Source organism: Triticum aestivum, chromosome 4D, assembly GCF_018294505.1.
Source record: "Triticum aestivum cultivar Chinese Spring chromosome 4D, IWGSC CS RefSeq v2.1, whole genome shotgun sequence".
Classification (NCBI taxonomy): domain Eukaryota; kingdom Viridiplantae; phylum Streptophyta; class Magnoliopsida; order Poales; family Poaceae; genus Triticum; species Triticum aestivum.
The window spans coordinates 6,661,861-6,684,443 of NC_057805.1; the positions used below are offsets into that span (position 1 = coordinate 6,661,861).

The following is a 22,583-nucleotide window of genomic DNA, read 5'->3' on the forward strand; positions in this document are numbered from 1 at the left end:
CTAAGGCCCCGCTTGATAACGGTGTATTTCTATACACTTGTATTTATTTTACAGGTGTATAACACTGGCCACACTTGATTTTCATTTGAAAAGAAGAACGACCTATGAAGGTCTATAAATTTTACAAGGGTATATGACGCTGTGAAACGCCAATCCAATCAGGCCTAAGTCTCTGATCAGATAGGCTATTCACTCATCACTCACACCTCCACAATGGAGTAACATGAAACCTCCCGTGAGGCGGATCTAGCGGTTAAGAATGGATCCAAGAAGATAATGAGCGGCTCTGATTACGCCAAGGCAAAGCGCGACAACACAACACAGCAGCACAGCGCCTTATCCTCTAGCTAGCACACCACCTGCCCTGCCGCGCGCACCGCACACGGACGCTGCTGAACCGGGCACGCCATGGCCGCCGCCTCGCTGCTCCACCTCGCCACCCCCATCTCCTCCCCGCGCCTCCACCTCGGCCACAACTCCGCCACCAGCCTACCCCGCCGGCAGCATCACCCGCAGGCCCGGCTGACGGCGGCGCCGCACCCGCCGCGGGCGCACCGGGTGACGATCGAGCACGGCGGCGAGTCGCGGGTGGTGGAGATGGAGGAGGACGAGAACATCCTGGAGCGCGCGCTGGAGGAGGGGCTGGACGTGCCGCACGACTGCAAGCTCGGGGTGTGCATGACCTGCCCGGCCCGGCTGGTGTCCGGCAGGGTGGACCAGAGCGACGGCATGCTCAGCGACGACGTGGTGGCGCAGGGCTACGCGCTGCTCTGCGCCGCCTACCCGCGCTCCGACTGCACCATCCGCGTCATCCCCGAGGACGAGCTGCTCCAGGTCCAGCTCGCCACCGCCAACGACTGACCGACCCCTCCCCTCATCTTCCCACGCCGGCCACCTCGCGCGGCGTCGATCGGCAGAGTTCATGTGCTCCGAGGCTTTGTACAATGTATTTCACCAGCCATTGCAATAAGATGTTTCTTTTTTTGCCTAATAATCAGTTGCTTCAGCTGTTGCCTGAACAATCTTCAAACATTCCTGCTTGTCATGCTTGAAACATTGATTCGGCGATAACCGGAACATTAGCGAATCGAAAGATTTCATGTGAAGGCGACGAATCGAAAGATTTGATGAGCAAGGGCACATCATTTGTGGTAGTACTAATTTAACTTGATGTTCTAACACACAGCACAGGTTCAGTACTTGAGTCTCAGACATGCATATCCATATTACAGGCATGGGGAGCAGATAGATATAGGTACCAAGGTCATTATTTATTTGGGAGTAACGCATGGCACCGGATGTTTTCTCTCAGATTCTGCAGCTTCCATCATCTTCAGCCTCGAGGTGGGCATCACTGCCTGCAACCAAGCAAGCAAAATTTGTTGGATCAGTGTAACCAGTACTCAGATGCAGAAAGAAAAACTGACAGTGCTTCAGCATAGCAGCCTAGCTGCTCCCTGCTTAGTTTGCCGCAGCGGCGGCAGAAAACCGTCGGTACAATTTAAGCTCGGGAAATTCATTTCGGAAATGGTAGGTGCCGGCACAGCCTGCAATGGATTTTCAACTGCAACATCAGTTACTACTTACATGGGTGTCGCAGAAGTAGAAGGTGTTTCCTGCTCCCAGCAGGTTACTTATCGCCTGGGCTCGAGCTTGTAACTTCTAGACCATTGCCTGCAGTAGAGGTAGAACCAAGCTGTCAGTGATGGTTGAGGTGTGGATGTAGTAGGAATGGACTGCAGTACAAAGATTATATTGCAATAAACATGAAAAGACAGATGAAAATGCACTCCATTTGTTATTCACAATCTTTGTTTCAGATACCAGAATTCTAAAGCGTTACTAACACACAGGAAATTCACTGCAACCATGCATAAACCTCTGGATTGAAATCTAAAAGAATGATGGTAGTCATGACAGATGACATCTTTGGGTTTGTATTACAATTACACTCGATAGTGCGTACGACAAGATTCACAGACCAGTCACAAGTTAAAAGGAAAAGGAAATCTAGGCATACTATGAAGATTGGTCCGATATGCAAAGCAATCGACAGAATCCATTATATATAGCCCATAAAGCTTATAGGTATCAGACAGTCGGCTCATAATCAGCTTTGCTAACCAGAACACACAACTTTATATTTGGAGCCTAAACACGTGATAAAGTGCCCTAGCTAGTTATGGACAACGATTTACTAATTTTCACTCTACTGTTGGAAGCATATAATTGCAGCACTAATTACGATTAAACAAACCCAGTCTGCCTCTGGCTACAATTTATCATCAACCTGGATGGCTAGCTATCTATTAATGTTTAATGTTCTGTAGTTTTTATCAATTTGCTGGAACTGATAGAACATACTAAGGCTAATGAAATACCAATACGTCTAACTATACAACATACACCCTCTGTTCTTAAATGTAAGATGCTTTTGCAGTTCAATTTGAAGGCAAAAACGTCATACATTTAGGAACAGAATTAGTGGTTGGTAGGTTCAGGATACTAAAAAGTGAAACAAAAGAATTTACCAAACAAGTACCGTACTACAAACTGATCGATCTGGTCATAATGAAGTATGCAACACACATACTGAACGGCAGTCTACAGGAAAATTTTGTACATATATGCTGCAGAAATAAAATGCATAGCTGAACTAACCCCGTTCCAAGAACTTGACATGATAAGCTAACATCACTAGTACTGCCTATCATAAGTTATCCTATGGAGGACACAAAACATGCATAAACCCAACAACTCTGATCTTTGCCTGAAGAAGAAGATCACCACAAGCACACTGCAAGTTCACAAATAGCACGGATGACAGATTGTGATGAAGCAAACAAGTTTCAGGCTGTGGCATTCCTCCATCACCCAACCTGAATAACCCTCCCATTTCAAGCCACTCCTAAAATTGCAAACTTGTTTTCTAGTTCTCCTACTTAAGAATCTCTCTCACAATTTCGTCAAATCGACACAATATCACTCAAATGCCACGGCAATTCCAGTAGAAAATCTAAAAGGATGGTGAGAAAATGGGAACCATAAATAGGGAATCCCTCGCTCGCTCACCGTCGGGGTCGAAGAAGAAGACCTGGCGCGTGCGGCCGTCGGGCTGGGACTTCTCGAACAGCTGGGTGCCGCGGGTCCTGAGCCCGGTGAGGAACCCGTCGAAGTCGGCCACGGAGAAGGCGAGGTGGTGCCGCCTGGGCAGCTGCGCGGGCGTGCCGACCCCCTGCGCGGCCCCCGGGGCAACGGCGACGGCGACGGCCGGGTCGCGCTCGATGATGTGGAGCGCGACGTCGGGGGAGCCCGGGAGGCGGAGCCAGGCGACCTGGAAGCCGGAGTAGGCCGGGGCCGGGACGCGCTCGAAGCCCAGCACCTCCTCGTAGAAGGCGGCCAGGCCCCGCACGTCGCCGGTCTCCCGCGCGATGTGGTTCAGCTGCAGCGTCGCCATCGGCTCCGTCCGGGGAGGGGGAGTGGGAGTGGGAGTCGGGAGTGGGCGGAGCGGCCGGGGAACTGGGCAAGAAAACGTGCCGTGTGGCCGGACACGTGTGCTGCGTGGCTTCTCGTGCGCCGCACACGTGTCACCCACAGGAGGGGGAGGAGGAGGAGAAGGGGAATTTGGTTTACCAGACCGGCCTTACAAAACAGACAACAAACACGTGCAGTGTTAAGCCAGTGATACAGTGATAGGCGTCGGCCGATCGGCAAAAAAACCAGGCGGGCGACCGCTCGGCCGTTAGATGCGAGTGGTCTGATCCGTTGGATCTAGAGAAAAAAAATGATTCGCCTCCATATTTTTCTTCTTTCTCGCGCAACACCCGCCGTCTTCTCTCGCGTAACACCTGCAGCTCATCGGGTGCGCACGTCGAGCCACCGCACTTGATGCACCATATACGTCGTGAGTGGATGTAGCAAACACGTTGCCGGTAGTAGCAAAAAACCGACACAGTTGCAGCAAAAATGCCGTCCTCATCGTCGCCGGTCGCAACTAAGTCGTAAAGCACCATGGTCGTCGTGAATGGACATAGGCATATAGCAAAACACGTCACCGGTAATAGCAAAAATCGACGCAATTGAAGCAAAGAAATGTCGTCCTCGACGTCGCGGATCTTCACTAAGTCATAAATGGACGTGCCAAAAAAAATTGGTAGTAGCAGAAAACAATGATAGTTCCAGCAAGAACAACACCGCGGTTCCGACACCAAAAAATGAATGGAAAGAAATAGCATCTCGTAATAAAGTCAATCTTTTTTGAAAGGACATGTAAGCGCGCCCCAGACAAAGTTTAATGCCATTTCTGGATCTCCGAAAATCGTCCTGGTAACATTGTTGACACATCAGATGAAAAGTTGCTCATAGGGTCAAATCGTTGTCCTACAAAATAAACCAACAGAAAGGATTGGACAACCACTTTTTGGGAGTTGATCAAAAAAGATTTTATATGGATGGTTAGAGACTTTGAGAATGGTAATCTTGATATATATAAGTTGAATCATGCCATTATTACTCTTGTTCCCAAAATTCCTATGGCTAGAGATATGAAGAACTTTAGGCCTATCAGCCTTAGCAATTGTGTTGTTAATTTTTTTTTCTAAAGCTATGACTACTAGTGTCTCCCCCATGTGACAAGCTTATCTCTTCCAACCAAACTGCTTTAATTAAGGGCGGATTCATTTTGGAAAGTGTGGTTATGGCTCATGAGGTCATTCATGAAATTCATAGGTCGTGTTCAGCTGGTTTGATTCTTAAACTTGACTATGAAAAAGCATATGATAGAGTTAATTGGGAGTTTTTGAAGGAAATGCTTCTTTCTAGAGGCTTTGGTAGTAAATGGGTGGAGTGGGGGATGTCTACTATTTATCAAGGGACTTTTCAGGTTAGGATTAATGACTCTAATGGTCCCCAGTTCTCTGGGGGAAAAGGCTTGAAACAGGGTGATCCCCACTCACCCCTTTTGTTCAATTTGATAGCTGGTGTTTTCTCTAAAATGCTTCACAAAGCTGCCAATAGTGGCTTAATCTATGGACTGTTGCCTCAGGCCTTTCCAGGTGGGGTGATCAGTCTACAGTATGCTGATGATGTTGGGTATCGTAGCATAATTTAAAATTTTCCTACGCTCACCAAGATGCATCTATGGAGTCTACTAGCAACGAGGGGAAAGGAGTGCATCTACATACCCTTGTAGATCGCGAGCGGAAGCGTTCCAATGAACGTGGATGACGGAGTCGTACTCGCCGTGATCCAAATCACCGATGACCGAGTGCCGAACGGACGGCACCTCCGCGTTCAACACACGTACGGTGCAGCGACGTCTCCTCCTTCTTGATCCAGCAAGGGGGGGGGAGAGGTTGATGGAAATCCAACAGCACGACGGCGTGGTGGTGGATGTAGCGGGTCTCCGGCAGGGCTTCGCCAAGCTTCTGCGAGAGAGAGAGAGGTGTTGCAGGGGAGGAGGGAGGCGCCCAAGGCTTAGATGTTGCTGCCCTCCCTTCCCCCCACTATATATAGGGCCAAGGGAGAGGGGGGCGCAGCCTTGCCCCTTCCTCCAAGGAAGGGTGCGGCCAGGGGGGAGTCCTTCCCCCCCCAAGGCACCTCGGAGGTGCCTTCCCCCTTTAGGACTCTCCCTTTCTTATCTCTTGCGCATGGGCCTCTTGGGGCTGGTGCCCTTGGCCCATATAGGCCCATATAGGCCAAGGCACACCCCTTACAGCCCATGTGGCCCCCCGGGGCTGGTGGACCCCCTTGGTGGACCCCCGGACCCCTTTCGGCACTCCCGGTACAATACCGATAAAGCGCGAAACTTTTCCGGCGACCAAAATAAGACTTCCATATATAAATCTTTACCTCCGGACCATTCCGGAACTCCTCGTGACGTCCGGGATCTCATCCGGGACTCCGAACAACTTTCGGGTTTCCGCATACATATATCTCTACAACCCTAGCGTCACCGGACCTTAAGTGTGTAGACCCTACGGGTTCGGGAGACATGCAGACATGACCGAGACGCCTCTCCGGTCAATAACCAACAGCGGGATCTGGATACCCATGTTGGCTCCCACATGTTCCACGATGATATCATCGGATGAACCACGGTGTCGAGGATTCAATCAATCCGTATGCAATTCCCTTTGTCAATCGGTATGTTACTTGCCTGAGATTCGATCGTCGGTATCCCAATACCTTGTTCAATCTCGTTACCGGCAAGTCTCTTTACTCGTACCGCAATGCATGATCCCGTGACTAACGCCTTAGTCACATTGAGCTCATTATGATGATGCATTACCGAGTGGGCCCAGAGATACCTCTCCGTCACACGGAGTGACAAATCCCAGTCTCGATCCGTGCCAACCCAACAGACACTTTCGGAGATACCCGCAATGCACCTTTATAGTCACCCAGTTACGTTGTGACGTTTGGCACACCCAAAGCACTCCTACGGTATCCGGGAGTTGCACGATCTCATGGTCTAAGGAAAAGATACTTGACATTGGAAAAGCTCTAGCAAACGAAACTACACGATCTTTTATGCTATGCTTAAGTTGGGTCTTGTCCATCACATCATTCTCCTAATGATGTGATCCCGTTATCAATGACATCCAATGTCCATAGTCAGGAAACCATGACTATCTGTTGATCAACGAGCTAGTCAACTAGAGGCTTACTAGGGACAGGTTGTGGTCTATGTATTCACACATGTATTACGATTTCCGGACAATACAATTATAGCATGAATAATAGACAATTACCATGAACAAAGAAATATAATAATAACCATTTATTATTGCCTCTAGGGCATATTTCCAACAGATGATACCATTCTATTCTTGGATAACTCATTGGAGTATGCCAAGAATTTGAAATGGATTCTATCATGTTTTGAAAATTTATCTGGTTTGAAAATTAATTTCCATAAAAGTGATCTTTATGCTATTAATATTTATGAGCAAATATCTAATGATTTTGCCCAGGTTTTCTGCTGTCAACTTAGGGATTTCCCCTTTAAATATTTAGGTGTCCCCCTCCACTTTAAAAAACTTAGAAGGGAGGACATCCAACCCATTATTGATAGAATTATCAAGAACATCTCTGGGTGGTTAGGGAGATTTCTCTCATATAGGGGGAAACTGATACTGCTCACTACTTGCATTGCCAGCATTCCTGCGTACCTAATGTCTATTATGAAATTTCCCAAGTGGGCTATTGACATGATCACGTCACAAATGTCTCATTTTTTCTGGGGGAATATGGGTGATAATCATAAATATCACCTTGCTAATTGGGGGTTGATCTCCAGAAGGAAAGAGTTTGGGGGTATGGGGGTTCCCAACCTTAGAGAATTCAACATGGCCCTTCTGGCCTCGTGGGGAAAGAGGTTCTACGATGACAGGGATAGTGATTGGAAGAAGATGCTGACCTACAAATACAACACTGCTTGCCCTAATCTCTTTAACACAAGGGTGGCCCTGGGGTCTCCATTTATGAAAAGTCTATCTTGGGCTCTTACAGCCTCTAAGAACTTTTGTAGATGGATCCCTGAAGATGGTAAAAGCATTGCCTTCTGGCATGACATCTGGATTGGGGATTGTTCTCTAAAAACTGCTTTTTGGGATTTGTTTACTATTTGTCAACAACAAGATGCTACCCTTGCACAGGTTTGGGTGGATGGCGAATTACGTCTGACTTTGCTCTATTGGCTTCCTTCTGGAAGAAGAGAAAATATTGTGAAGCTTTAAACATTGTTACTGTTGCCACCTTGTGGAGCTTATGGCGTTTCCGAAATGACTTTGTCTTTCAGGGGCGAAGATGGCGAAGTATACGATGTGTTTTGGACCTGTTGGGGGCAACGATCAGGCAATGGAAAATCCGATGTTCAGAGGCTCAGGGTGCGCTTCTTCTCCAGTGCTTAAGGCTATTGGACCACCGAAGAGGGGAATTGCTTAGAATTGCATGGCGCTAAAAATGCTGCTTACCGGGGGACATGCTGGGTTGTGTTCTGTCAACTTGCATATCTTAGCTTTGATCTTGTAAAGTAGGCTGGCATGTTTCCGCCTGGTTATGTATCCTGCTTAGTTTCTGCCTAAAACTTGTAATAGGGCAGTTTAAAACCTTGATTTCCGTCTGTGGCAGCTACTCTTCGGTTGCCGCCGAGCGCTGTTAACAGTTTGTGTGACGTTTGCCTTGGCTTTATATAAAGTTGGGGCAGGGGGAAACCCCTTTTGGTTCAAAAAAAAGGATTGGACAACCATCAGACATCCCTTCGCTTGGCATCGTCAAAACGAGAACATGATGAGGGGATTTTATTCCCCACATTTTGTCCGCGTCATAAGGCACCCGGAGGTGGAGGGTGGCGGGTTGTCATTTTCCCTAAAGCGCGGTTATGGTCGTGTATGTGGTATAACGTTAGGTTTATGTGAAATCTAGTCAGATGTACACGTGTGTGTTGGGGAACGTAGTAATTTCAAAAAAAATCCTACGCACACGCAAGATCATGGTGATGCATAGCAACGAGAGGGGAGAGTGTTGTCCACGTACCCTCGTAGACCGACAGCGGAAGCGTTATCACAACGCGGTTGATGTAGTCGTACGTCTTCACGATCCGACCGATCAAGTACCGAACGCACGGCACCTCCGAGTTCTACACACGTTCAGCTCGATGACGTCCCTCGAACTCCGATCCAGCCGAGTGTTGAGGGAGAGTTTCGTCAGCACGACGGCGTGGTGACGGTGATGATGTTCTACCGACGCAGGGCTTCGCCTAAGCTCCGCAATGATATTATCGAGGTGTAATTTGGTGGAGGGGGGCACCGCACACGGCTAAAAGATCTCAAGGATCAATTGTTGTGTCTCTGGGGTGCCCCCCTGCCCCCGTATATAAAGGAGCAAGGGAGGAGGAGGCCGGCCCTAGGAGGGGGCGCACCAAGTGTGGAGTCCTACTAGGACTCCCTAGTCCTAGTAGGATTCCACCTCCCATATGGAATAGGAAAAGAGGAAGGGAAAAAGAGAAGGAAGGAAGGGGGCGCCCCCCTTCCCTAGTCCAATTCGGACCAGACCAAGGGGAGGGGTGCGGCCACCCTTGAGGCCCTTTTTCTTCTTTCCCGTATGGCCCAATAAGGCCCAATACGTATTCCCGTAACTCTCCGGTACTCTGAAAATTACCCGAATCACTCGGAACCTTCCCGAAGTCCGAATATAGTCGTCCAATATATCGATCTTTACGTATCGACCATTTCGAGACTCCTCGTCATGTCCCCGATCTCATCCGGGACTTCGAACTCCTTCGGTACATCAACATACATAAACTCATAATAAAACTGTCATCGTAACTTTAAGCGTGCGGACCCTACGGGTTCGAAAACTATGTAGACATGACCGAGACACGTATCCGGTCAATAACCAATAGCGGGACCTGGATGCCCATATTGGCTCCCACATATTCTACGAAGATCTTTATCGGTCAGACCGCATAACAACATACGTTGTTCCCTTTGTCATCAGTATGTTACTTGCCCGAGATTCGATCATCGGTATCTCGATACCTAGTTCAATCTCGTTACCGGCAAGTCTCTTTACTCGTTCCGTAATACATCATCCCGCAACTAACTCATTAGTCACAATGCTTGCAAGGCTTATAGTGATGTGCATTACTGAGTGGGCCCAGAGATACCTCTCCGACAATCGGAGTGACAAATCCTAATCTCGAAATACGCCAACCCAACAAGTACCTTTGGAGACACCTGTAGAGCACCTTTATAATCACCCAGTTACGTTGTGACGTTTGGTAGCACACAAAGTGTTCCTCCGATAAACGGGAGTTGCATAATCTCATAGTCATAGGAACATGTATAAGTCATGAAGAAAGCAATAGCAACATACTAAACGATCGGATGCTAAGCTAACGGAATGGGTCAAGTCAATCACGTCATTCTCCTAATGAGGTGATCCCGTTAATCAAATGACAACTCATGTCTATGGCTAGGAAACATAACCATCTTTGATTAACGAGCTAGTCAAGTAGAGGCATACTAGTGACACTCTGTTTGTCTATGTATTCACACATGTATTATATTTCCGGTTAATACAATTCTAGCATGAATAATAAATATTTATCATGATATAAGGAAATATATAATACTTTATTATTGCCTCTAGGGCATATTTCCTTCAGTGTGACCTACACAAGGAGGATAATTTCCTTTAAGAGACCAGGCTTACAAAACAAACAATGGCATACATGTCCTCAGGTGTATATATCGATATTGTCTTTTCACTCACTTATCAATGGCACGCCACAGGCAAAGTTTGATGCTATATTTGGATCTCCGAAACATCCTTCAAGTCAAGGTAACATTGTTGGCACATCAAACGGAAGTCATCGGTAGGATCAAATCACCATCCGAGATAAGAAAGCAACGAAAGGGATTGAACAACCTTCACAAATCAGTCTAGACATAATCAGGGAGGCATAATCTCAGTAGCTTCCTGACGTCGTGCTTTGTCGAAATGATAAGAAGCTAGAAGACCAAAACATGAGTCGTCGCCGTCCACTCCGCCAAGTGACCCTGCTTCAGATACTTCAATTGTAGATTTGAGTATTGAGCGAAAATGTTACACCTACAGGATATGGTACGGTATGAGTATCTGTAGGCAACATCAGGGAGAAAAGCGGTCAACCAGGTAGGCATGTGCCCAGGAAAGAAAGGATTGGGAGGGCTTTGAGAGAAGCCTTCAAAGTGGAAAATGAAGAGAGAGAGGGGAAAAAAGCATATCGTTTTTAGAAATTGTGGAATTTGACTCAGTTAAAGCTATGGTTCAGTATCAAGAGGGAAGTTTTGTAAAAACAACAGGAAGAATCAAACAGCCACCCAATATATTATCCGCACTTCATATCTTGTCAAGATCTCTGAATCTTCAATTACAAACCGGGAACTTTTTTCCATTTCTGAGGTCCAGAGAGGAGGAAATTGAAACAACTAAGTATTAGTTAGGTTTAGGTTCAGGAAATGGAAATGGTAACAACGGCCCAAAAATGGTAAGGTTTTCTTTTCGAATCGATAGCAATAAGCCCTGTTTGAAGAGGTTCGTATACGGAACGCCTGAAAATTATACTTGAAGCAGGAAATTCAATTAAGCGGGATTCGGAAGCTATATGCCTCGCCCTGATCAAAGCTCCACATAACCTTCGCCGACGGCAATCGACATTGCCAGAACAAGAACATGATGGGGAGATTTATTTTTTTCATACACTACTGGCTAGTCCGTCCACGGCTCCACGCCATAAGGGCACCTTCAGCCACGTATATCTAATTCGACCCCTCAAATGCCCGCGGACGCGCCCGGTCAGTGACCGGGCATGTCCGTTTTGAGCCTCTACTTTTCCGTCCGGGCAGCCACACTCTTCATTTTTTTCTCATATGTTTGGTCACTTGCGCGTGATTGATGGAGAAGAAGAGAGAGAAAGAAAAGAATGAAGAAAGAAAAAGAAAAGGCGGTCCGGGATGGGGTCACGTCATACGTGGCGGACTGACCGGGCGTGTCCACGAGCCCTCATATATTTGAGATGGATATAAGAAGTGCCAGTTAGTCCGAGCGTTTGAGACGGATATGAGGGGTCAGGTTGGGTCACGTTTTCGTGACCGGTCACTAACCGAACACGGCCTGAGGAACCAGCGGCAGGCTGTCCTTTTTCCTAAGGTGTGGTTATGGTCGTGTGCATGTATAAAATTGGGTTTATGTCGCAATATAGTCAGATGTACAGCAAAACTACTCATTTATTCAGTTGAAAAAACAACACGTTTTCATATGACTTCTTATTCAGACACAAAAAATAAAATAGGAAGACACACATTTCCGAAATGCATATAACAACTCGATAGGTAGCTGATGATAATTTCATTTATCTTGATAATAATAACATTGCATTACAGAGGAAGAGATCTGGGAACTCTCTGATATATTACAATCTCTGGTATAATAACGGTTTAACATTCTGCAGGAGGAATTATCCTCCGCTTTCCGAGACATATACAATCACTAGTAAAACAAGTCTCATCAGCAATGCTGCAACAAGTCCTACATCTTTATTCAGAACCTTGCATCCATGGCTCATCGTCCCCACTTCCTCTTGAAATTCTGCTCATCGTCGCTCGCGTCGTCGCGCCTGAGGCTGCTCCTAGAACTGTGCCTGGACCTCTGGCTGCTCTCTGTATCACCATCAACGGTAGAAGAGACGCGCATTCTCTTCCTGTCATGGTGATCCTCGTGGTAGTCACTGGAACCTCTGTCGGAACGCCCATGGTCCCTACTACTCCTCGCCGGTCTTGACCGGGACCTGTCCCTCGACTCTCTGCGGCGAGGAGAAACCGAGCGCTGGCTGCGCTCTGATGGTTTAGATCTAGACCGGGACCTGTCTCTGGACTCTCGGCCGCGAGGAGAACCCAAGCGCTGGTTGCGCTCTGATGGCTCAGGTCTTGACTGGGGCCTGTCCCTCAGCTCTCTGCCTTGAGGAGAGCCCATGCGCTGGTTGCCTTGAGGAGAGCCCATGCGCTGGTTGCGATCTGATGGCCGGGGCCAAGCACCAGAGTCATGTGGCCTCTCGGTCTGCCTTGAACGTGCAGCAGCTCCAGCGTTTCCCTGGGAGACCTGCCTTGAGCGTGCAGCAGCTTCGGCATCACGGTGTAACGCGGCCTGGTTTTCCCAGCTAAGAAGAAACAAATGAAATACGTTTAGCATTCAGACTCAAATAAACAGATGAAGATACAGTGACTACAGCTGATCTTTACTAAATCGTTCCACTGACCATTGCTACGTCTATGTCTATGTTCATTTCTACAGGTAGAAATGAAGAAAAAAGGTTTGCAACTTGATAATACACACACCTTTGATAGTTTGGCGGATAGCCTTGCATGGCAAGAGCCTGCGGCGGAATATTGCCAAAGGGATTCATACCAAACGGACCCATCGGGAAACCACCATAGGGCATGCCCATTGAGCCGTACATGTATGGATCAGGTACCCCAAATGGACCCATTTGATATCCACCGTTGAAAGGGTTACAATATGCAGGGTCAAATGGAACGTTGTAACCATAATCAACATTGTTTGGATGAACAGCCTTAGATGAGTCTGCCTTCTTTCGCTTCTTCTTCAACTGATCAGTCTTAGCAACTTTTGGTTCTAAGGTCCCTGAAATAGTACCATTCTTCATAGTTGATTCGCTCACATCCTTCAGTTTGGGTAGGTCAGCATTAGGTATGGCTTTCTCTACTGATCGCCCTGCAGAGCCTTCAGTGTTGCTCTTCAGATCAGAATTCTTCTGAGGCCGGTCGACTTGATCACCTTCTGTGGCGACCTGGAGGCGGGCGTCGGGAGAAGCTTGCGATAGCTGGTTGTCCATACATTGCTTCGTGTCCCTTTCCAAAGCAGCCGAGGTGGTGTGGCTCTGTGATTTGGGATCAGCGTTGCTTCCTGAAGAACTTCTGTGCTTCCCTGTACCGCTGGCAGTGCTGCAAGTCCTTGTTCCTAACAAATTGCTGATTGTGCTCCTAACTGTGGGATTGGGGATGAGGGAATCTGCAAGGACCTTGACTCCACAAATGCACTTCGAATGTGTAATAATGTAATCTCGAATACCTGAGGGGGGAAACAGACGGTTATTTCTCATTCAATTTCAAGCAGCATAAACTAACGAAAATGATGGTACAAATATTGGGAAGAACTAAAGCAAAGTTGGAGCATAAGCACACTCCGAATATCTGAACATTGGCTCACCACAGAGCAAGACATCTAAAGATACAGACCGGATATAAGAGAACCGCTTACATTTATCACAGAAACTGACGAAGCAGCACTTGCTTGTTAACACCGCATCTGCCATCACCTTATTACATAGTTGGCAGTGGAGTTCTGCTGGCAAGTCATCAACTACACTCACAGATGCAGCTGGGGCAAGTGCGGATAGAATGTCATCAGCAGGATTTGGAGATACGACCGGGGCAACTGGACGAGACATTTTGTAGTTATCAAATTTGGAATCGCCAATGGTTGGGCAATGCTGAATAAAATGCCCTGGAACCCGGCATCTGTAGCAGGTATAGCCAGGTGGAGGCTTCTGGTTTTCCTGTGGGCAATGTTGAATGAAATGGCCTGCAACTCCGCAGCTGCGGCACACATAGCCAGGTGGAGGTGCCTCCCTTTCTGATGATCCATGGCCTTCAATTTGAAAGAAAATAGTGCACATGTTAAATAGTATTCTGAACACATCCACAGAACAACACAAGCATATTGTGCAGCAGTATAGTTCACATATTCACGAAACAACATGAATCTGTTAAAATTTGTATGAAAATCTGCTAGAGTTCAAAGGCTGTCCAATGGGCTGGAAACAAATTGTCTAGTTACTGTCAAAAAAGATCCAAGTGAAACATGGTCTACCGTACCAAAAAGAAAATAAATCTGGTCTTCGCAAAGCTTGAACACCTACACACTCTTTTTCATCATAACAATGGCTTTGATCTTTGAGAGAATCTTTTCAGATTATCTGCTAGCATAATCACAACTCAAAAGAACATGACACTGAAGACACGGAATTTCTGTATTACCATTATGGCGTCCTGATGTAAACCTTCCAGGAGCTTGTCCTCTCTTAAATGACTGCTCTTCCCTGCATGCGCCATTAAATAAGATCATTAGAAAAGGTACCCAAAAATCTAGCTGCTGACTTATGCGAGAAGGAAATGTTGTATTCTAACCATTTAAGTTCAGCTGCATCAATCACAGCTGCAATAGCAGCATCTTCATCTTTCACTTCTGCGGAGGAACAAGATTTTGAGACTGATTCAGTAACCACTGATCTGTTTGAAGCTATAGAACCATCTTCTATTACTTTCCGCCTGCAATTAGTGGTAGAATATTAGCATATGCAAAAAAAAATATCCTTATATTTCACATGCAATCTCAGTTCCACCCCTTAAATTTCCTACTATGAATCATCCCCCCCCCCCCGACTTCTCTGTACAGACAGGGATACAGTGACTTACGAAGAGACCACGACGATATTCTCCGACTCTTGCCCAGCAGTTCGGCGGACCAGCACAGTTACGTTCTGTGGTATCATTGCATCTTCTGCATATTCTGCATTCAAGAACACAAAACAATATGTCAGAGCATTTCACTAAAACATTACCGTTCTAGCTTTTAAGTGTGAAATAAAATCTTCTCCAGTATAACCAAAATATGCAATAAAACTAGCGTGTTTAAATTGAAACTAAGATCTTCAAATAACAGCACAAGAATCAAAATAACATGTTAATTTACGTTGAGAGAACTGGGAAACTGCGAGCTACAGAGATGTGCAGGACGGGAAATAGAAGAGGATTAATCACAATCACGATTTGCGAATTGAACTATCCATAGTATAGGAGATGGGATCTCTCGTGCTATAGAAGCATATCACAAGGACATGCTAAAGAACAAGTATAGCATCTCTTCGAGCACAACAATAATACTCCCTCCGTTCCTAAATATTTGTCTTTCTAGAGATTTCAACAAGTGACTACATACGGAGCAAAATGAGTGAATCTACACTCTAAAATATGTCTATATACATCCGTATGTGGTAGTTCATTTAAATCTCTAAAAAGACAAATATTTAGGAACGGAGGGAGTATGTCCTAGTACATCATGAAGCAAACATACAGCAGGATACAGATTAATATTGGCCACCATGCTCAAGGGCTGCACAATTCGCACAACCATTATGCGAACACAGCCATAACATAATTGACCATTAATATATGAAAATAAACAGTACAACACAAAGAAGATAAAATCATTGATCGATAAAGCATGGAATGCAACAAAAATGTATAGGCTTCGTCCAGAGCAACACGAAATATCCATCATTGCTTTGCTCGAATCCATCAGATCTTACTTGCGCAACACAAAAATGTATAGGCTTCGTCCAAGACCTAACTTGCGCGCATAGGGCGTGAATCCATCAGATCGAATAATTTAAGTGGGCAGGCAAAGCTACACCCAAACTCCAAGAAATTCACAACTGCTGTACAGATTTAACAACCATGGCCTAAATTAAATCCGCTACGAACCTTCGCCGGTCTGGGCGTTGGAGAGGGCGATATCCTCGCGGGGGCCGCGGCCGCGGCTACGGCCGGTGCCGTGCCGGTTACTCGACAAGATGAGCTGCTTGAGATCAGGCACAGATATAAACGAGTAGGGCAACGTCACAGGGTAAGTTTCCTTTGCACTCTTATATTTGTAATACAAGACACCCATGATGGTGGATCGAGTTCTGCCTGCCCCTCGCTCCGGGCCTCTCGCTTTGCACACACACACGCAATTCGCGAGAGGTCCGGGGAGGACTTGTCACAGATCGATCGATCTAGCGATCAAATAGTACAGAGAGAGCCGCGAACGGCGGGCGAAGTTACAGATCGGGCCCGATCCGACGCGGACGGCTGCGGCGGCAGGTCGCTGGTCCCTTGGCGCGGAGTCGGAGCCCTCGGACGGCGCGGCGCGGATCCTGGCGGTGTCGGCGGAGGTGGAAGGAGCCGGTCGCCGAGCTTGGACGGGGACGGCGGGGCAGCAGGGGGCCTTCCGGAGCGTGCTTGGCGCCGGGGTAGGAGGGGGCGCCGATTCCGCCGGAGGGGAAGCAGGCGTCCCGGCGTGGAGGTCCCGCCGCGGCGAGCTAGGGTTCCGCCGGACGAAGATTGGGGAATCGATGGGCGGGGTGGGGATTGGGATTGGGGAATCGGCGGGGGCGGGCGGGTGGTTTATAGGTGGCCACCCGCTGGATAGGAAACGTCCGGTGCGGCCCGACGCGGGGGCGGGATGGGTCTGTTGGTCCGTTTCCTCCGCGTTTTCCTTTTCCTTGCCGCGAAGCTTCCGGCTTTAATCTCGTGAGGTGGAAACGCCTCCGCCTTTCGGTGAGAGATAATTCATGATGCATATAGTTTTATTATCATATTTATTTAAATTTGTAATAATAAATTCCACCGAAATTTTGGTGTTTTTGCGGCAATATTTTCCCCAAAAAAACACTCAGATCTAGTTAAAAGTTAAAAGATTAATAAGTAAGAAAATACAAGGTGACGTGGACATACAATGTAAGGCGGACAGGGGGACGGCGATGAGCGGCGCGAACCTTCCGAAGCGGGCGTGGCGGCGGGGAAGAAGCGAGCCGCCGAATCCGCCAGAGTTGGCGCCCCGGTCTTCAAGTCGCTCTGCGTCTAGGGTTCCGCCGACGATTGAAGATTTTGTTTTGGGGGGGTGGGAGTGAGGGATCGGATGGGGCGGGGCGGGTGGTTTATAGGTGGCCGCGCCGCTGGATGTGATGTGTTTGACGCGGGTGGGTCATGCCTTCTTTTTCCTTCTCGCTTTCCTTTTCCTTGGCTGCGAAGCTTCGAGCTTTTCGACGAGATAATTTATGGCGTGTATTTTTCTCATGTTTGAATATGTTTCGATTTGGTCGAGTTTTGGGGAGGGAGCGGTCCGCCGATTCCGCCAGAGGGTGGGTCCCGGCCTGTGAGTCGCGCCGCATCTAGGGCTCCGCCGGCCGAAGATTGGGGATTGGGGAATCAGTGGGCGGGGCGGGGATCAGGATTGGGGAATCGGCGGGGCCGGTGGTTTATAGCCGCCCGCGCGCCCACTAGATACGATGCGTCCGACGCGGGGTGGGTCATGCTTTCCTTTTGAGTTATATCATACTCGGCTGAATTTTGGTGTTTATTTCACGCTAGTGTCCATTTTCAAAAAAGCACCCAGAGTTATTATGAAAGGTTCATAAGAAATACAAATCATCTTGAACATGATAAAATCTTCATGGCACTGTCGCTGCACGGAGGACACTGCACCACCAAACGACCACTAACGCAACGAGAACGACCCGTCGACGTGGCACTGTCGCTGCTCCTCTATCAGAGTTGACTTGACCTTCTCGATCACGGGCAGAAAATCTTCATGCATGTGCCCATACGGAGCAACGCCATAGTGCCACAGTCGTCACAATTGAACCTTTAATCAATCTAAACTCTAAAGTGTTTGACACAAAATCTCCCTGGCCCACACGCACGACGAGAAATCCTAACCTCACCGCCCCAAGGAGACGACGTGAATCTACGTTGGAGCTCCATCACGATGGACGAACTCGAGGAGGGTTGGAACCCGAAAGACCACCTCGATCCGCTTGAACGCCGTGTAAGAAAGAAAACTCCAACCTAAACTACTAGCCAGAGTTGAGGCGTCGGGACCCCCTCGCCGTCACCGGTCGTCTGGGCAACAAGCAGAGGGGTGGTGGATCCACAGGCTCAAAACCAAAGTTTGGGGAGGGGGGATGATTGCCCTAGCAGTTGTAGTTGCGAGAGGAAACGAGAAACCCCATGAAATGATGGTGTTCTATTCTACAACAATATCCTTTGATGTGTATGTCTCTAAAAAATACTAATAGTAAAAATATGGGACTACAACGATTATGGCCATATGAGTCCCGCATTTTTTTATTTGTTTGGTTGCTTCTCAAAAAAGAACTTTTCTTAGGAGGTTTGAGTTGACGCTGAAGTTCCTATGGAGGACTCATTTGGTTCAAAGGAAAAGTGGGAGAAAATATATAAGAATGTGAAAAAAATAATCTATTATGGTACTAAAAATACAAAAATATAATTATATAGTTTCTAGAAAACCGTTGCCTGCTCGACTGTTGGCTATCATGCTTTTGGTCAAAAGGAATGGGCCAAATGAAAAATAGAGAAATTCCTTTTATCCCTATTTCATGGGAATAACACAGGAATTCGAACACCCGCTCGGACTTCTTTTTAAAGTTCGTATGCACTAAGAACCAAACTAATATCCTTAGTGGCATAATAACATTTAAATTGTACATTTTTATATAGTTTTACTCTTATTTGACCATGATTATTAGTATTTTTGAGTTCTTCGCAATCATGTGAACCAGACTCCCAAGTTGAATATTACCCTATTTTCCATGATTTTGTTTTGCACATGCATTTTTATCCTATCGCCATATATTGAGAATTCTACTAACCAAAGGAGCCCGAAATGAAGGGCTCTTTTCTTTCAAATGAAAGGTGAATGAAATAAGTGGGAATAGGCTTTTTCTTCCAACGATGGCACTATTAACAATTTTGATTAAAAGAAATGTGGCAAAGAAAAATGAAGGAAATTTTCATTTGAACTCAATTCGAAAGGAAAAAATTAGGAGTTTTAACATGCACTTGGACCTCTTTTTCATTTTTATATGCACAAATAACGATGCTAAGATCCCTAGTGGCATGATAACATTATAAATGTACATGTGGTTTTGACTTTGTTTTACCATGTTTATTAGAATTATTGTGTTTTCAAAATCTTGTAAACCAAACAACAAAGTGGACATAATTCCTCTGTTTAGCAATCATCTGTTTTCCGCATGCATTTCTATCTTATTCATTTCTTTTTTCTACTTGTGTGTTTTTAGTATTCCCAGCATCAAAGGAGATCATAGCACAAGAAAATCTTGCTTTCTTTGTTTCTCTGGATTCTTTAGACATCGGACCAGTGATCAATCTCTTAATAATATTTCTAGTTGTGGTTTTGCTCTTGTTTTTTACCTTGCTTATCACTCGAGAAAATCCTATAGGATTCAATTATATAAATCAAACGACCGATGTAGGAAAAAAATTCTAAGGATTCCAATTCTTGAAAAATTCTAGGAAAATGTTTTAAATAAAGTAGCCCCTTAGGGATTATTTGGTTTGATTTGTGGGATTTTAAAAATGCAAGAACTTTAAAAACATAGGGCCACAATGTCATGCCTACTTAAATCCTATAGGATTTTTGTTTATTTGATTGCATCACAGGAAAAACAAAGGATTCTTTCTCGAGGTTTGAGTTGATGTTTATGGAACGTAGTACAAAAGACCCCTTAAGAAAAATATATATTATAGAACAATCTTACGAATCAAACGACCAACGTAGATAAAATTAGTAATGCCTCATTTGGCTCATAGGATAGGGACATCATAGGAATAGAAAAATTATAGGAAGTGAGATGACATGCATCACAATTTTTATATAAAAAGAGAAGTCATTTGATGTAGAGAATAAGAAATTTTCCATTGAGTCTAGGCTAATTTTTTTCCTTTAAAATGCGAATGGTTGGTTCCTATACTACATACTACATAGGAACGAGAATTCATTCCTACAAACCAAATGCTCCACTCATATTGTAGAATTCCTACAAAGCTAAAGGAGGCCTAAGAATCTCATTCCTTCAAAACTCCTACAAAAATACTTTGAATCAAATCCTATGATCCAAATGGCTTTCGTAGGAAAAAAATCCTTAGTATTCAAATACTACAAGTCTACAACCCAAATAGGCCCGTAGTGAAGAGTGCGAAGTTGTAGTGCTCGGGCACCTTGGTGCCCTTTTTTTGAAAAAAATTTAAAAAAAATATTAAATGTTTCAAAAAATTCAAAAATAATTCTGTAGAAACTTGTATGTATTCACCATGTATCCATAACATTTTTCTTTGACAAATTGTAATTTGTAAGCTGTAAAAAATAACAAAATTCCGGCCCAATAACAAAAAAAATAAGCCCATTTGAAAAAACATATTTGTCTTTTCTTGTACGTCACGTGTGAAAGTAGAATGATATGAAATTTTGCAGATACATAATATACATATCTGTGTGTTTACAAAAAAATTCAACTTTTTTTGTGTTGTAGAAAAATGTTTTTTGGAAACGCATTGCTAATTTTGGCTCAGTGAGGCCCAGCCCAAGTACAACCCCGGCCTATAACTCCCAACCAAACCCTAATCTTAACCCCCTACTAGGTTTTCAGTCTCTCGCCTCGACCAGCCGTCGCACCCGAGCGCCTCCACGCCGCCGAGAAAGGGACGCCGGAGGAGGATCCTCTGCTCGTCGTCCTCCGCATCTCGCCCCCGTCCAACCCAAACGCCCCAAAAGCTCACAAAACCCTAGCTTTCTTCCTAAAACTCCCGCAGCATGTCGGCATCCACCAGCGGCGGCGGGGGGCTCTCGCCGCAGGCGGCCGCGGCGCTCCAGGAGGGCATCGGGCTGGTGTTCGCGCGGTGGACGGCGCTGCAGATGGCGGTGGAGAACGAGTGGGGCGGCCGCGACTCCCGCGCCAAGGCCGACCGGCTCGCCGCCGACGTCCTCTCCTTCTTCACCACCTCCAAAGGTGCCCACTCATGCGTCCCCTTCAGCACCCTCCTTCGATTGCGTCTTAGGTCCTCGACGAATAGCTCCAGTCTCCAGAGAGGATCTGCGTTCCTTGGCCCCGTGACAGCTTCGATTCAGAGCTTTCACGGGCTTTCACAACCTGACATGTCCATACCATGATCGGTGAAACAATTTAGTTACGGTTTGATATATTGTACTCCAGCTTGGTTTAACCAACAGGGGAATTGTCCAAAGCGTGGCCTTTTGTAATGATGCTCATTTCAGCTTTGAGCCGCTGTATTCTGTTCACCGGTTAATTCTAGTTGTCAGTTACATATCCATGCAGAGCATTCTATTTATTCATACGCTTCTGTTTAGTTAAGATTGACAGTGGATTCCAGTTACTAAAAATCCCAACATCTCTTGCATTCTCTGTTTATGTTAGGAAATTATGGCTTACTCTTTTTTTTCATCTACTACTCCCTCAGTAAAGAATAGTGATCTAAACGCTCTTATATTTCTTTACGGAGGGAGTAGTATACAATTGGTCCAAAATGTGATTTTGGCACGGCTGACTTATTTCTACTATGTTTGATTTTATCCGCTTGTCCTTTTCACGTCTGGGCTGGCATGTAATATTCTTTAGGTTTATTTTCCAGGTCCATATTATTTTGATGACTTGGAGGAGATGATGTTTGACAACATATCCGAATTCTTCAATGCTGACTTTGAGGATGGAAGTGTTGGGGAGGTAATTATTTGTTGTTTCCGTCATGTTTAGCACCAGCCGTAGGCCTTGAACTAGCCCTTTTGCATTTCTAATATGTACCTTTACTTAAAATTTCTTATTGCGAAAGTAGGCTGGGACTTGATCTAGCATTAATGGAGTAAATTTGGACTGACAGCATCTGGCCCTTGGTAACCATTGGGGAGGTTTAGGACAATGGGGTTGGCCTATGTGGCGTCTCTCCCGCGACACCAGTGAGCCGCTGGGTCATATGGCCCATACTGCTGTTAGCTTGAAACAGTACAGAGGCCATTTGAAGGGAATCAAGATGGTAAAACCTTCCAATTCACACTACAAATGCAGGAAAATAAAAAACACAAACAAAATCTAAAAGAAATGGCTGCTGTTTACTGAACCGACTCTCGGTAGCTCCCACTCCATTTTCTCTTTTCTCTTTCTAGTATCTGCACCAGCCATCACAGTGTACGTGTGTATCAAGAAATAGTTATATTATTATCTCACTTGTTCAAATCAAGATCTAGAGGCAAGCGACACAACAGGGAAGAAATAGTTGATACACCACATCCGGCAAGCTTTCCCGACATTTCACAATATACCTTGGTGACCGTTCGAGAGAATGGAGACAAGGTCATCG

The 22,583-nt window shown here is 46.0% G+C and overlaps 4 protein-coding genes across 4 annotated transcripts in view; 2 read left to right on the forward strand and 2 right to left on the reverse strand.

Annotated features, from left to right (window-relative positions):
• The first annotated feature begins 80 nt into the window (after positions 1 to 80).
• Positions 81 to 991, forward strand: LOC123095623 (ferredoxin C 1, chloroplastic). Its single transcript, XM_044517150.1, has one exon. The coding sequence runs from the start codon at positions 409 to 411 to the stop codon at positions 859 to 861; it is 453 nt and encodes a 150-aa protein (XP_044373085.1). The 5' UTR covers positions 81 to 408; the 3' UTR covers positions 862 to 991.
• A 124-nt stretch (positions 992 to 1,115) lies between these two features.
• Positions 1,116 to 3,581, reverse strand: LOC123095624 (glutathione transferase FosA). The gene is made up of 3 exons (XM_044517151.1): positions 3,073 to 3,581; positions 1,588 to 1,674; positions 1,116 to 1,358 (listed from the first exon to the last, which is right to left on the reverse strand). Exons 1-2 carry the CDS (start codon positions 3,455 to 3,457, stop codon positions 1,631 to 1,633), a joined length of 429 nt encoding a protein of 142 aa, XP_044373086.1. The 5' UTR covers positions 3,458 to 3,581; the 3' UTR covers positions 1,116 to 1,358; positions 1,588 to 1,630.
• Positions 3,582 to 11,878: 8,297 nt separating this feature from the next.
• On the reverse strand, positions 11,879 to 16,381 carry LOC123095626 (E3 ubiquitin ligase PARAQUAT TOLERANCE 3; the record flags this gene model as incomplete). The annotated part of the gene is given in 7 exon segments (XM_044517152.1): positions 11,879 to 12,703; positions 12,882 to 13,635; positions 13,825 to 14,214; positions 14,604 to 14,665; positions 14,754 to 14,894; positions 15,042 to 15,135; positions 16,110 to 16,381. Coding segments are annotated over 7 exon segments (2,223 nt in total). The 3' UTR covers positions 11,879 to 12,108.
• Positions 16,382 to 20,851: 4,470 nt separating this feature from the next.
• The window catches only part of LOC123095627 (pre-rRNA-processing protein TSR2), a 3,797-nt gene continuing 2,065 nt past the window's right edge, over positions 20,852 to 22,583 (forward strand). Inside the window, exons 1-2 of the mRNA XM_044517153.1 lie at positions 20,852 to 21,220; positions 21,861 to 21,952. Of these exons, the coding sequence (XP_044373088.1) occupies positions 21,025 to 21,220; positions 21,861 to 21,952 (288 nt within the window). The 5' untranslated portion in view covers positions 20,852 to 21,024. The remainder of the gene's footprint in view (positions 21,221 to 21,860; positions 21,953 to 22,583) is intronic.